Source organism: Nomascus leucogenys, chromosome 5 (genome assembly GCF_006542625.1).
Source record: "Nomascus leucogenys isolate Asia chromosome 5, Asia_NLE_v1, whole genome shotgun sequence".
Lineage (NCBI taxonomy): Eukaryota > Metazoa > Chordata > Mammalia > Primates > Hylobatidae > Nomascus > Nomascus leucogenys.
In genome coordinates, this window is record NC_044385.1 from 54,578,050 (window position 1) to 54,593,676 (window position 15,627).

The window sequence follows — 15,627 nt, forward strand, 5'->3', positions numbered from 1 at the left end:
CAGCTTGTTTGCAAATGGGTGGGAATGACAGACTGAAAATTACTCATAAAGAGCAAAATCCTTGGGAAGGTGGAAACTTGGGCTCCAAAGCACAAAAGGAGAATGCTACTATATTTTAGGCAGCTAAATGGTAAGTGGTCATGGGATGGAATGAAGGCGCTGAATTTGTAGGTTGTTGCAGAGGTAGAACCTTCAAGAAGTAATGCTAATTGGATGTCTGGTGACATTAAAAAGGGGAGTCTGGTGAAAAGGCAAGACAAAGGCCGGATGCGGTGGCTCACGCCTGTAATCCCAGCACTTTGGGAGGCCAAGACAGGTGGATCACCTGATCATCAGGAGCTCGAGACGAGCCTGACCAACATGGCGAAACCCCCTGTCTACTAAAAATACAAAATCAGCTGGGCGTGGTTCGGGTGCCTGTGATCCCAGCTATTTGGGAGGCTAAGGAGGGAGAATCGCTTGAGCCTGGGAGGCAGAGGTTGCAGTGAGCCGAGATTGTGCCACTGCACTCCAGCCTGGCGACAGAGCAAGACTCTGTCTCAAAAAAAAAAAAAAAAAAAGGCAAGACAAAAGGACCTCCCTCCCGTCACAGACTCTGCCCTGTCTGAGAGTCTGGGACCCATACTATTGTCACTTCTAACTTTTTTTTTTTTTGAGACAGAGTTTCACTCTGTCGCCCAGGCTGGAGTGCAGTGGCGCGTTCTCGGCTCACTGCAAGCTCGGCCTCCCGGGTTCACGCCATTCTCCTGCCTCAGCCTCCCGAGTAGCTGGGACTACAGGCGCCCGCCACCACGCCCGGCTAATTTTTTGTATTTTTAGCAGAGACAGGGTTTCACCGTGTTAGCCAGGATGGTCTCGATTTCCTGACCTCGTGATCCGCCGGCCTCGGCCTCCCAAAGTGCTGGGATTACAGACGTGAGCCATCGCGCCCATTCTGTCACTCCTAACTTCTAATCTGCTCTAGGGAGAGTCCCAGTAGTCCATCTTGCATACTGAAGATTAAGTGAATTTCACAGCCAACACCACACAATACCTTCTCTACTGAGCTGTAAGCTGCCTCTGTACTGGATGGTGTTTTGTTTTTATTTTTACCCTCAGCACCAGTGCCTCTCACATAGAATTTAGCCAAGCCGGTTAGGTGTTAAGTGCTGCTGCTGCGCTATCAGAATGGCACACGGGGCTGGTTCTAGACCGGCCTCTGCTGCTTACTCATTCAGTAATCTTCTAGAGCAAGTTCTTGAACTTCTCTGGGCCTATTTTCTACCTTGCAGAGTGGTTAACTGCGTTTAGGATATTGGAAGCACCTAACGCAGGAAAAGCACATAGGCCAGAAGTTAAGACGTCCCTTGGGGACGAAAATACCGGGAACTTCTCCCGCTGCCCCCTACCATCAAGCGCACCAGGGCTCTCAGGTCTAGCTCCTTCCACCCGCCACCTCCACAAATATCCTCACTTTTTCTTCCTCTCCCTATGTCTCGCAGTCCCTCAACAGGGTCTGCGGTCAGACGTCACTCCCAGGTGACTGGCAATCAGGGATGCCGCCTCGCCCACCTGGCCACCCTTGAGGATTGTGGATCCTGCGCCGGCTAGCCGGCTGGCAGGGGGCGCGCCAACAGAGCCGCCAGCCGAAGTGCCCCCGCGTAGGTGGGAGGAGTGACTGCCTCTCACCATCCCCCGGGGATGCACCTGTGGAGAGACGGCCCGAGAGAGTTCCAGCGTGAGTGCGCAGAGGCGCTTATCTGCCTGCCTGCGGGTCGGTGGGTCCTGCCGGCTGCTGGGCGCTGGCCTGCGTCGCCTGCTTGTCTCGCTCCCTGTCCCTCGTCCGCTACCCCCTCTGGCCCCCCTCCCTCCAGCAGCCGGCCTCTTGGTCCTCCCGCCGGGTGGGTGCCTGCGAGCCTCACTCCGCCCTCCTCTGCAGGAGCCAACTGGCGAGCCGCAGGCCGCCGGGCTGGACCTGGGAGCCCATAAAACCCGCCCAGGCCGCGCCGCTGCGCTCCCGCCGCTGCTCACCAGGCAGAGCCAGCGGGCTTGGCTGGGGCTTCCAGCCTTGAGCGCGACGCCGACAGCCCCGGACCGCGCCTCCAAGCAGGCTGAAGGGCTTCCGCTCTTGGCTTCCAGAAAAGTTTGGAGAAAGTGAATTTGAGGTGGATTGGAGGGTGGTAGCCCCTCCCCAGCCTTCTTTCCCTTCCAGAAGCCTCCCTCTGCACAGCCTCCCCAATTCTTCCCGTACTGATTCCCCGTCTTCCTGACCCCTCCTTCTCCCTCTCCTGGGTCCCCTCTCCTCACTGGGATCAGCAATCCCAGTCACATTTTCTCCTTCCGAATCTCATCCTCCCTCCTCCTCTCTATCCCTGTCCACTGAACGATTTCCACCTATTTGCAAGCCTTCTCCCTGTCATTCTCACGCTTCCCCTTTCTCTCCACCTTCAGGCTTCTCCTTTCTCTCCACCTCCCTTGCCACTCCATTTTATCCATTAAACCTCTCCACTTGCATCCACACCCTCCCTCCATCCTTCCCTCCCAGCAAACCTTGCTCATGGATTCTGGGCCTCTGTGGGATGCCAACCCCACCCCTGGGGGCACCCTCTCTGCCCCCAATGCCACAACACCCTGGCTGGGCCGGGATGAGGAGCTGGCCAAGGTGGAGATCGGAGTCCTGGCCACTGTCCTGGTGCTGGCCACTGGGGGCAACCTGGCTGTGCTGCTGACCCTGGGCCAGCTGGGCCGCAAGCGCTCCCGCATGCACCTGTTCGTGCTACACTTAGCCCTGACAGACCTGGCCGTGGCGCTCTTCCAGGTGCTGCCCCAGCTGCTGTGGGACATCACCTACCGTTTCCAGGGCCCCGACCTCCTGTGCAGGGCCGTCAAGTATCTGCAAGTGCTCAGCATGTTCGCCTCCACCTACATGCTGCTGGCCATGACGCTGGACCGCTACCTGGCTGTCTGTCACCCCCTGCGCAGCCTCCAGCAGCCCGGCCAGTCCACCTACCTGCTCATCGCTGTTCCCTGGCTGCTGGCCGCCATCTTCAGCCTTCCTCAAGTCTTCATTTTTTCCCTGCGGGAGGTGATCCAGGGCTCAGGGGTGTTGGACTGCTGGGCAGACTTCCGCTTCCCTTGGGGGCCACGGGCCTACCTCACTTGGACCACCCTGGCTATCTTCGTCCTGCCAGTGACCATGCTCACTGCCTGCTACAGCCTCATCTGCCATGAGATCTGTAAAAACCTAAAAGTCAAGACACAGGCCTGGCGGGTGGGAGGAGGGGGCTGGAGGACTTGGAACAGGTCCTCACCTTCCGCCTCAGTTGCCACCACTTGGGGGCTGCCATCTCGGGTCAGCAGCATCAACACCATTTCACGGGCCAAGATCCGAACAGTGAAGATGACCTTTGTCATTGTGCTGGCCTACATCGCTTGCTGGGCTCCCTTCTTCAGTGTCCAGATGTGGTCGGTGTGGGACGAGAATGCCCCTGATGAAGGCAAGTGGGGTCTATGTGGGGGCAGTGAGGTGGGAGAGACAGGAAGAGAGGATGGGGAATTAGGTCAGGGTTACAATGCCTCCCAGGGCCAGGCAGGTGACAAACTAGTGGGGCAATGAAGGAAGATGGTGCCTGCTCCAAGTGAAAAGGGGCAGTTATGATTTCCGTTCAGCCTACAGATGCCATGTCAGTATCTTTTATGTGAAAGTTCCAGCTTTAAAAATTTTGGTAACTAACAATTTTAAAATGCTATGTGGTACTAATGAAATATGACCATTAGCACATTTGGCCAGCAACTACCAGTTTGCTAAATGGGCTTTAAAATCATAGAATGATAGCAATTTGTGGCCTATGAACTTGCTTTCTCAGCCTCATCCCTCCTGCACCTGGACATGCCTTTGAGCTCCTTCTCAACAGACACTTCCAGTTAATTAGGGTTGGCACATGAAAACCCTGAAATTTCCAGTTCAACCTCTTCATGTTACTAATGAGGAAACAGAGGCTCAGAGAGGAACTGTTACCAGCTGATGTAGTGAAGTCCCAGGTTCTTGGTGCCACGAACAAAGTATTGGATGTGACACACACAAATAGCAAAGTAGCAAAAGTTTATTAAGCACAGTAACACTCTCAGAGAGGGGAGAGCAGGCTGACCTCTGTGAAATGAGATCAGTGTCAGTTTGGTGTACTTTGGGCCTTTTTATATGTTTTTTTTTTTCTCTTCCCCGAGCTGCCTAATCGTTAACCAGCATCTGCCTTTTGATTGATAGGTGGGTTGCTTAGTTACTTTGGCCCTTGTGCACTTGCACGTGACCTTCATCTCATAATTGTAAGTGCATGCATGCTGTGCAGTACCTACGCATGAGCTTTAATGGGCTAATTCTCATGTGGGGTCATTTTAGGGATACTTTTTCTCTTTAATACACATGCCCATCTCTGAGGAGCTGCCCCTTACTGGGTTGGTCTGGATCTAGCCAACCATGGGGGCTCTTGACTCACTTCGTGTAACTTTTGTTTTGGCTCAGCTTCTGCTTCTTATCTTGCCTCTTGCTCACCCTCCTCTTTATCCTGCTTCTGCTCCTACTCATTCTGCTTTTTATCCAACCTGTAATTCCCTATGCTGTTTTCCTGCCTCAGAACCATGACTTGCCCCGGACCTCACAGCTAGGGAGTGACAAAGTGAAGAATAAAGCCCAGGTCTTCTGTCTCCTTGTCTTTTTCCTCAACCCCATTAATAACTCTGATTTTAAAAGTGGTTCTAAAAGGAGGGAGACCTTTCTCCTGTGTGAAAAACAAAATGGGAACCTCTAAGAGGACTGTGCTCCAGTTGGCACATGAGAGGCCTGGCCCTCATCATTTTTCTGGGGTGTGGTAGACAGCGTCCTCCTGAGCTTTAGACAGTGCCTGATGGTCTGGCGCCCAGAGATGAACTTGTTCTCAGGAAGGCAGGAGCTGTGTCTAGGCAGCCTATGTGTTGGGGAGCAGTATTCAGAACAGCTGCTCCTGCTCCCCTAAGCAGGAGTGAGTCATGGGAACAAGTGCATGCTGACCTGTCTGGGTGGCTATGAAGAGGGGTGATTGTGCCCTGCAGTGCATCTCATAGTGTGCACAGCTCAGGACGTATAGTGGTACCGCCTGCAAGTGTCCTAGGCAGGTCCTGCGCACAGGTTCCTCTGGAAGCTTCCTGAGAGTTCACTAAGCAGCAGTCTCAGGCCACCAGTTCCCCTTCCTTTGTGTTGTTGTTTCTGATCTCATTTTGCTCATCCCAGGACATGCTCAAGCCAAATGCTTTGCTTTTCTGGAGAGATGAAATAGAGGAGAGCCATTCATGAATTTAACACAACCATGCAAGAGACGTGCAAAAGTAATACCAAACTTCCTTCTTAATACAATATCCCTTCTTAATCGCCCTTTTGACATCGTCTGGGCAAGAGACTATTTGCAGATTATCCTTTAAGCCATGAGAAATTCTAATTAATTCTAGCCAGCTGTAGGGACCTCCCTGCTCTAGCCAAGCACAGAATAGAAGGAAGGAGGGTTTCCTAGGCACAGGCACATTCAGCCCTTGTGCTATTGAGGAGTGGCCTTCTGTATTTTAAATTTGAGTCACTTGAGACACATCAAGGTAAAATAACTGGTCCAAAATGCCACTGCTAGTGAGAGATAGAGCTTGGGCTTGAATTGAGGTCTTTATGGGCCAAGATTTATCCAGGTCATGGCTTTACTCCCAACATTTTGGCTTAGCCAGTGGCACTGGGGTGAGATGGTCATCTGCCTCTTTATTGAGGAGAAGATGGTGCTCCTGCCACTCAGCCAGTGCGGACTTTCCTGCTTGCCTGTGGTATCAACCATCATCATCAGCCTGTCCCTCAACACCTCAGCCCTCACTTGTGTAGAGTGATTCACCACTTACCAAGGACCTCTCTGGGCAAGGAATGCATGGGACAGTGGCTTGTCCCAAAGGGTTATCTTACAGACAGATGATGTGCTCCCAGAAAAATGAAAGCCCTTGAGGGAGAAATTCATTACTTTAAACTTGCTTTCCAGTACATGCAGTTCCCCTCCACTGCGAGCTGGCCTGTTGGCCCCCTGGCCCCAAGTCTTTGGTCAGAGCCTGCTTGTTTCCTTCTCCCTGCCCCTGTCCCCGACCATCAGCTGAGTTTCTGGCAGGCGGCAACGGAGGCCAGGACTGGGTGTGGTAGATTATCCTCAAGGGCTGGGAAGCGCAGCCTCCACTGCCTCTGGCACCTGCTCTGCAGCACCTCCTCTGTGGCACATCTCCAGCCCCTACCAAGGCCTGGCTCAGGTGAGCCAAACCAAATAGGCACTCCCTAAATGAAGGAACCTGTGGAACTCCTTTGTCCCTGGCTTAATCTGGACACTAAATGTGCATCGATAGAGCAGACAGGATGAATACTGTCCCCTCAGCCAAAGCCATTTCCCAAATCTTCCGCAACTTGTAGTTACACATTAACTAGGGAGCAGGCCAGAACCCAGGCAAAACGGAAGGAAGGCTGAGTTTGTTTTTGAGGCTTGTCCCTTGCGTTAGTCCATTTGCATTGTTATAAAGGAGTATCTGAAACTGAGAAATTTATAAAGAAAAGAGGTTTATTTTGGCTTACGGTTCTGCAGGCTGTACAAGTAGCATGGTGCCAGGCTGGGTGTGGTGGCTCATGCCTGTAATCCCAGCACTTTGCAAAGCTGAGGCAGGGGGATCAACTGATTCCAGGAGTTCAAAACCAGCCTGGGAAACAGTGAGACCTCATCTCTACTAAATATAAACAGAATTAGCCAGGCATGGTGGCACACTGGTTCACCCCTGTGGTCCCATCTACTGAGGAGGCTGAGGTAGAAGGATTGCTTGAGCACAGGAGGTCAGGGCTGCAGTGAGCCATAATCACACACTGCACTCCAGCCTGAGGGTCAGAGTGAGACCCTGTCTCAAAAAGAAAATTAAAAAGAAGCATAGTGCCAGCATCCGCTTCTAGCGAGGGCCTCAGGAAGCTTCCAATAATGGCAGAAGGTGAAGGGGGAAGCCAGCGTATCACATGGTGAGAAAGGACAAGAGAGAGAAGGGAGAGGTCCCAGACTCTTTCAAACAACCAGATCTCATGTGAACTAACTGAGCGAGAACTCACTGTTACCAAGGGAATGGCATTAAGCCATCTATGAGGGATCCACCCCTGTGATCCAATCACCTCCCATCAGGCCCACGTCCAACACTGGGGGCTACATTTCAACATGAGATTTGGAGGGCACAAACATCCAAACTCTCTCTCTCTCTTTTTTTTTTTCTTAAGACGGAGTCTTGCTCATGTTGCCCAGGCCGGAGTGCAATGGCGCGATCTCAGCTCACTACAATCTCTGCCTCTTGGGTTCAAGCGATTCTCCTGCCTCAGCCTCCCAAGTAGCTGGGACTACAGGTGCGCATCACCACACCTGGCTAATTTTCTGTATTTTTAGTAGAGACGGGGTTTCACCATATTGGCCAGGCTGGTCTTGAACTCCTGACCTCAGGTGATCCATCTGCCTCGACCTCCCAAAGTGTTGGGATTACAGGCATGAGCCACTGTGCCCAGCCGACATCCAAACCATATCATCCCTCTTCCACTTCCAGGTGCTTGCCACTCTACTTTCACTTCTCTCCCCTGAACCAGTCCATCCAGGCCCAGATAGCTTCAGCTTCCTGCTCCTATGACTCATGTCCTCTATCAAATGTTCTCGGCCTATGTCTTCCCTTCTCTTGAGCCATGAGTTGCCACATCCATGAGCATGCCCCTGGGACACATGCACAAAGAGCCTGTGCATCTGAAGCTTTCACAGTGCTTTGCAGAGTGGGCACTTGAGCTTTGCCTTTTATTTTACTGGTTGAAGTTCTGGTGGAGTATAGCATCTCTACCTTACAGCTGAAAGACTTCGAGTTGCAGCTCTTACTAACTGCGCTATAAAAACTAGAAAGCTTACTTCTAAGGTTCCTTCCAGTTCTGAAATTGCTTTCAATGATTCTACAACCTCCACTGAAGAGTGAGGTGACTCAGTATGCCACCTATGCCATGGCTATACCCATGACAGATCCAGCAGGAGGCCAAAGCTCATCCTAGCAGCTTTCCTGTTGCCATGAGGGTTTCACTTAGTCTTTAGAAAGAAGATTTTGTCTGGAAGGAATCTTATAGCCTTGGCATCCTCATATTTTGACTGCCCAAGAGAGAAACTAGTTTTTCCTTGCAGAAAGGTGCATTTCCTAGGCACAATCTAAGAACACAGAACAAGTTCTGGTCTGGAGAGGGATGCTTGGAGGCCCAGTACGTAAAAGCTGCCCCCTCGGCTATAGGGGGCAATGATGGCATAGGTGTTAATAGGGCAGTCAGGCTCCATTGATTGCCCCATCAGGTCCCCAGCATAGGGTCAGGCAGAGTTGATAGTCACACACTCAATGACTGAATGTAGAATGAGTGGGCCTGCCCCTGAGGGATAGAAGGGGACAGAGTCCAGGAAGCCATGTGAATCCATGATCTATAATGTAAGTGGGGATGGAGACGGACGGGGCCTGAGCTTGGTTATTTTCCCTGCCTGTTTTACAGAAGTTGTCTCATTCTAGATCTACATCCATTAGGGGGCTCAAGGTCTAGGTTTTGGAACAAAGTCAATTTCTCCTATCTGGGCTGATCCTATCCCTGACAACATTCCTTCTTCTCAATTTAACTTGAAGCAAAGCTCAGCTCCTACCTTCACCCTGCAGTTACACAACAAAAACAAACAAACAAAATCAGCATGGTAAGACGCTGGAGCCAGGAGTCCCAGGTTCAAGTCTCAGCTGTGTGTGTCTCTCTAATTATAGGACCCTGAGTGACTCCTTTCTCCTCTCTAGGACTCAGTTTCCTCATCTGTTCCTCATCTGTGGGGCCTGGATGCTCTCCCGGGTCCCTTCGAGCTGCCATTCTGAGGCTTCTCATGCTTCTCTCTTGGTAGATTCCACCAATGTGGCTTTCACCATCTCTATGCTTTTGGGCAACCTCAACAGCTGCTGCAACCCCTGGATCTACATGGGCTTCAACAGCCACCTGTTACCGCGGCCCCTGCGTCACCTTGCCTGCTGTGGGGGTCCCCAGCCCAGGATGCGCCGGCGGCTCTCCGACGGCAGCCTCTCGAGCCGCCACACCACGCTGCTGACCCGCTCCAGCTGCCCGGCCACCCTCCGCCTCAGCCTCAGCCTAACCCTCAGTGGGAGGCCCAGGCCTGAAGAGTCACCAAGGGAGTTGGAGCTGGCGGATGGGGAAGGCACTGCTGAGACCATCATCTTTTAGGAAAGACTCTCTGGGGTCTGGTACTGCCCCCAGGACTAGTGGAGGTTCTCTGCCCACCTCGGGCACTGGACATGAGAGCTGGGAGGGTAAGGGTGGGAGTTAGAGGAGCCCTGTCTGAAGCGGAGTGAAAAGGCCAGAATGGGCCCTCTACCCTGGTGTCACAGCTGCCCCTACTGTGAGGGCTGCCTCATGAGCTCCCAATCTCAGACACTGGCAGTTAGGGAGAATCAAACTGCCTGTCTCCCTCGTCCTGCCATATTCACAGGGTGTCCATGCACACATGGTGTCCCAGATCTAGGCAGGCCTAGGATGGTGCTGTCTAGGGGTCCATGGGTGGCAGGAATTCAGAGGCTGGCCTTGTGCCCTGGCTACCTGTCTCCATTCGAACCTGACTGGCATATCTCAGCCTAATCAGGAGAGGGGAGAAGTGAAAAACTGTGAGGAGGACTCTATTTGGATCCTGGATTTCTTTTGTTGTTGTTGTTGTTAGAGAGAAAATTGTTTCATGAAGAAAAGTGAATGGGTATGTAGGGATTACCCTGCTGTGCTCAGCTGTCTGTTGAAGGGAGATGGTCTGATGGAGATGCAGGATTCGGTACAGTACCTGGTACCTAGCAGGAACTCTGCAAATGCCAGTTCCTCTTCTCCTCATGCCACCCCCCATGACAGCGTGGATGACAGGGGAAAGTGTTGTATATTCTCTGTGGTCTGGTCCACTGTGAGTGTGGGTGGGAAGAAAGAGGGAGAGAAGGAGAAGATGAAAATGGTCATCACAAAATTAACAGCAAGAATAAGCCTCAAGGGCAGCAGGGACTTGTGGCCCTCCCTCCTTTCCCCAACCCACCCCCCAGGGAATCCAGCCTGCTCTTTCCCCTGGGGCTACACAGAGGAGACCTCCTTTGAGAAAAGGTGACATCGTCATGGCTCTGGACACCCTCCAGGCTCTTCAGAGCTTCCACCATGAACCATATGGATGCTGTGATCCAGTTAGGAGCCCGGGTTTGAATCTCAGCTCTGCCTTCAGTATCTGTGTGACCTTGGGTGAGTCACCATCCCTTTCCAGGACCCAGTCTCCTCACCTGTATAATAGGTGAGATGATCTCTAAGCTCCAACCTTCCATGACTCTGCAATACTGGAAATGGTGTTACAGAGAAACACAAAGGATATTGTAACCAACAGGGTCTAGAAGAGTTGTTGGATTTTAATGACAACGACATTGATATACTCTTTGACTCAATTCTGGTGACGGTGGGTCCCACCATGGCCATACTGTCCACTTTTGTCCTCATCTGGGATGCTGAATCCTCCTCCAAGGCTGGGAGAGGCTGCAGGCCAAGGTAGACCGAGGTAGAGGAAAAGCATGGCACATGCTCATTATCTCCAGGGGACTTTTGTCATGGCGTAGCTTCCCCACCTCAATTCTGATTCCAATTGAAGAGAGAGCCTTGCTGGTAGAAAAGACATCAGCTGAAACATCAGGAGAGCTGCATCCTGGTTCTGCCACCACTAATGACACACATCAATAAAATGCTGGCCAGTCCTTGCTAGCTTGGTTCTGAGAATCAAATAGGACTGTGGATATAAAAGTCATTTGTAAAGTCATGAGCTCTATACTAATGTAAGGAATTACTAATCTAATTAAGAGCTCCTGAGGGAAGCTCTAGGGAACACTTTCAGTCTCTACCCCGACTCCCAGGGAAACTTTGAGGAATGACTGTGGCTTTGCGGATGTACTTCTTTAAGAGTCTACTCAGCTCTAAGAAGCCTCCTGAGGCTTTCTAAAAAGAAAAGAGCCTTGCTGAATGTTGTGAGTGAGCAAAGAGTCCCAGTCCTTCAGTGCTAGAGAACTGGAGAGTGAGACCCTAATAGGACCAAGGCTCAGGCAGATAGGAGGACCCACAGTCTCCCTCTCACTGAGTTCTGTTGCCCATGTCAGCCCCTGACATCCAATACTTCTTCCCTGTCTATCTGCCCTGGTGAAGTGGGCTTAGAAGCCTCCCATGCCAGCCAGAGCTGTTGAATCTGCTCCTTCCCCTGCTTACATAAGTGGCCTCCCCACCCCCTTGCCCCATCTTTAGACCACAGTTTCTGAACCTAATGCCTAGAGTTGGTAAATCTTTGTTCTTCATGATGACTGGGAGGTAGAAGGAACACCAGCTGTGTGCCCCAAAGACCTGGGTTTGCATCTTGGTCTCACCCCTTTTCTACCTGTATCAACTTAAGCAAGTTATCCAATCTCCCTGAGCAATGCTTTCTTCATTTATTAAATAGAAATAGCAATGCCCACTTTGTTGGGAGGGATTTGTAAGACTGTAGAATAGAGATAGAGCACTCAACAGATGTTAGAGAGGGGAACAATGGCCTGGCTCCAGATTGCATCTGGTAGATGGCCTCCAGGGTCCTGACCCAGGAAAGTCTACAGTTCAGAGAGGAAAAGAGGAGATGGACCTGAGATCAAGGCTGACTAAAGCACCTTTCTTGTCTACCCTTTGCCTTCTATAGATCCCCTCTTACCGCTGTGGTATTTTCTGTTTTGCATTGCACAAGAATAATTTACTTGGGGTGGTGGCTTTGGAGCCCTCGTTGTTCCTCCCATGGAAAGGCTACACTTGATCTTTTCCAGAAAGCTGGTTCTGTCCCGTGATATGGCCAGTGAGGAGCGACTGCACACTGGCTGAGGGCCTCGGGAACCCATTCCAGGAAGCTCCTGAAGGAAATGGTGTTTCTCATCGGATCTATGAGTGAAAGTTCTGCAAGACCTGTAGGAGGCTCTCCTGGACAGTCTGGGCCAGTGGAAGAGCCTTGGACAGGGTTCAAGGAGGAGGGGCCCTGTGGAAGCAAGAAGGAGGCCCTGTGCTCTCTGGGGTGAATCCCATTTCTGACGGCTAACCCCAGGAGAAACTGAACAATGCCGTCTCTGGCTGGGCACTTGTGTAAATTGTTTATGCCACCCTGTGACTGTGAATGACAGTACTTTAGTCCCTTAAAACCTATGTACAAGCAAGACATGAGGGGCAGACGGGACAGAGAGGAGGGCAGGAGGGGTTCATCGGTTGACTACGGGGATTTCTCAGAATCGTTTCTTATGTTGTTTGGTACAGGCCAGTACTTTCCCAGATAATGTGTCTGTGTTTTGTATGTAAATAGATCTTTTATCTACTACAGGGCTATAGATTCAGCCCAGGCTGTAGCAGTTCATTCCTGGGTCAGAAACCCAGGTTGAAATTCACCAATAAAAAGATTTAATATCCAGGAAATTCCTGTGCATCTTTAGTTTTCTAGGGGCAATGATAATTGGATGTGCAAGATAAAATTAAAGTTTGTCTTGAATGAAGGGGTGAGGTTGTTGGGGAAAGGGGCCGCCACCCTGCATCCAGTTTAAGTGGGAAAAGCAGAGTGTCTTCGAGTTTGCCATAGGGCCACAAGGTGGCAGTGTGGAGCCAAAAGTGGGCCTGGCCTCCGCTGGGCTTGACTTGGCAGCTCCTGCCTAAGAATCAGGGTAAGGCCCTTTCTCTAACCAAATATTGCTGAGATCCAGTGCACATTCTTTAACTCTACTGGAGGATATGAAGCAGTAATGACTCACAGGGAAGGCTAGGAAAGTCACCCAGCCTCTTGGCTTGTGAGTCCTCAAGTTCCAAAGAGTCTTGGTCCCTCACTTGACCCGGTTCTCCTGAGATACCTGGACACACACTGGATTCTCTCTAAACCCACAGAGATTTGGCAAGGCAAAGAACAAGAGGTTTCTACTGCAAGGTGAGGAAATGAGTATAGGAATTCCTGCCCAAAAGGCAGCAAGACACATGAGTCAGTGTTTGAGGGCCCTAGTAGGACCTCAAAAAGCCACATGAGCTATAGTTACTTTACGGGTTCTGGTTTAGAATCTGGGGGCATGGGTTAGGAGGCTTCTTTGAGAGTGCCTTGGAGCCCAGCAATCTGTCCCAATTCCAGAAGCAAAGAAACCCACTGATGTTGAGTGTAAAATACCTCCTCACCCTAGCACGTGTTGGTGGCTAATAAGATGCTCATGGAATTTTGCTGCAGTTCCCATGGTGAGCATTTGGATGCTTGCTCCTTTAGAATAAGAATTCATTGAAAACAGGTCACATTTATTATGGTCTACTGTGGTTTATATTCCTAGGTCATTGTTGGCATGTAATCCACCATCTACTGGTTGCCAATAGCAAATCAGTTTTTCTGTGTCTTATTATCAGATAATTTTGGAAAAATCTTTGTCCAGTCCACGTCCACGGAGAAACCCAGTGTGAAACAGTATGATTGTTCCTGGGAGGTACCAATGACATATAACGTGGGAGAATGTGACTTCACTGAACTGGAAGCTATGCTCCTCAAAGGGTGGTTACTCATACAGGTGACTATTTGTACTGATTTAGACAGCTCACACTGGAAGCTCATGGAAATATGACAAACAAAAGGCCATTTTTTTTCTATGTGGCTTGCAATGACTTTGAGGATTAGTTCAATTTGTTAGCTGGCCCTAATCATTAGCTTATTGGCTCAAACTCCTCAGGAGGTGACATCAGCCTTTCTCTGTACTTATGAGGGCATCTGAACAGTCATGTGCACTATTGAAGTTCTAAGCTCTGTAAGTCACTTGGTAGAGTCACACGTTTAAATCTACTGTTAAATCTAACTGTTAAATCTAACAGCACTCTCCAAGAATGCCTTCACTTTATAAGCAATCAGGGTGGGTTCTAATGTTAACTTCCAATGATATATTCACTAATGAATGCCATATTTCTGAAGCAGAGTTTATTACAGAGCTTAATCAGATGGTCTACAATCATTCTACAGCCTCTGGTCTCTGGTCCCCCTGACGTCAACTCCCTGCTCCAGAGTATCACAGCAGCCTCTGAGCCCAGACACAGACAGTTTTCCAGACAGTGCCACTCAGGGCCGCCCCTCAGGCATTTATTGAGAGCCTACAGCAGGTCAGATCTGTTCCTTTCCCTTCTGCCTTTTCTCCCATCAGTTTTTTTCTTTTTTTTTTTTGAGATGGAGTCTCACTCTGTCCCCAGGCTGGAGTGCAGTGGCACGATCTCGGCTCACTACAAGCTCCATCTCCCGGGTTCACACCATTCTCCTGCCTCAGCCTCCCAAGTAGCTGGGACTACAGGTGCCTGCCACCACGCCTGGCTAATTTTTTGTATTTTTAGTAGCGACGGGGTTTCACCATGTTAGCCAGGATGGTCTTGATATCCTGACCTTGTGATCCGCCCACCTTGGCCTCCCAAAGTGCTGGGATTACAGGCGTGAGCCACCACGCCCAGCCTCCACCCTTTTTTTCTAAACTGAGGTCAGAAATCACCTCTTTCTGGGATGTTTTTTCTGATTAAGCCTGGCTGATTCTAACATCCTATTCCCCCGATCTGTGTAAATACTGATAGGCTCTGGTTTCATTGCTCTGTGTTCATTGTTTGTTACATGTTGTTTTGTACATGTTCTCTGGCTCTTTCCTGTCCCCACAATTAGGTCATAGATGCCTTGACCCCACCCAATCTTCTTTTTGTTGATCTCTCCTCTCAACACCCAAGGCCTGTCCCAGAATTCTGCGGAAAGCAGGCAGTCTGTTTACTCTCATCCCCTCTCCTGGTGGGAACTGTCTCAGCAGTGTCCCTGCAGTGTCTCTTGGGTGCAGTGTAACTTGTCTGAATCTCTTCAGTACACGCTTGCATTTTTTTTTCTTTTCTTTTTTTTTTTTTTTTTTGAGATGGAGTCTTGCTCTGTCGCCCAGGCAGGAGTACAATGGCACGTCTCGGCTCACTGCAACCTCTGCCGCCCGGTTTAAGCCATTCTCCTGCCTCAGTCTCCCGAGTAGCTGGGACTACAGGCGTGCACCACCACAACCAGCTAATTTTTGTATTTTTAGTAGAGGCAGGGTTTCATCATGCTGGTCAGGGGCTGGTCTCGAACTCCTGACCTGAAATGATCCAACCGCCTTGGCCTCCCAAAGTACTGGAATTATAGGCGTGAGCCACTGCGCCTGGCATTTTTTTTCCCCTTTTTTTTTAAGAGAACAGGCCGGGTGCAGTGGTTCATGCCTGTAATCCCAGTGCTTTGGGATGCCGAGGTAGGAGGATCTCTTGAGGTCAGGAGTTCAAGAGCAGCCTGGGCAACATAGTGAAACCCTCTCTACAAAACAATTTTTAAAATTAACTGGGCATCATGGCATGCACCTGTAGTCCCAGCTACTTGAGAGGCTTTGGCAGGAGGATCACTTGAGCCCAGGAATTTGAGGTTACACTGAGTCATGATCATACTCCTGCACTCCAGTTTGAGTGACAGAGACCCTGTCTCTAAAAGTAAATAATTAGATAAATAATAAATA

At 50.5% G+C, this 15,627-nt stretch overlaps 1 protein-coding gene across 1 annotated transcript; it reads left to right on the forward strand.

Annotated features, from left to right (window-relative positions):
* Window positions 1-1,992: 1,992 nt before the first annotated feature.
* Window positions 1,993-12,535, forward strand: AVPR1B (arginine vasopressin receptor 1B). Its single transcript, XM_003272950.4, has 2 exons — window positions 1,993-3,476; window positions 8,943-12,535. The coding sequence occupies exons 1-2, from the start codon at window positions 2,537-2,539 to the stop codon at window positions 9,275-9,277; spliced, it is 1,275 nt and encodes a 424-aa protein (XP_003272998.2). The 5' UTR covers window positions 1,993-2,536; the 3' UTR covers window positions 9,278-12,535.
* The last annotated feature ends 3,092 nt before the right edge of the window (window positions 12,536-15,627 follow it).

What these genes read in the sequence shown, in the direction of transcription:
- AVPR1B (XM_003272950.4), top strand. Translation starts at nt 2,537, where the DNA reads ATGGATTCTGGGCCTCTGTGGGATGCCAACCCCACCCCTGGGGGCACC. An exon ending in CGAGAATGCCCCTGATGAAG is followed by an intron (nt 3,477 to 8,942) that starts GCAAGTGGGGTC and finishes CTCTCTTGGTAG; the next exon opens with ATTCCACCAATGTGGCTTTC.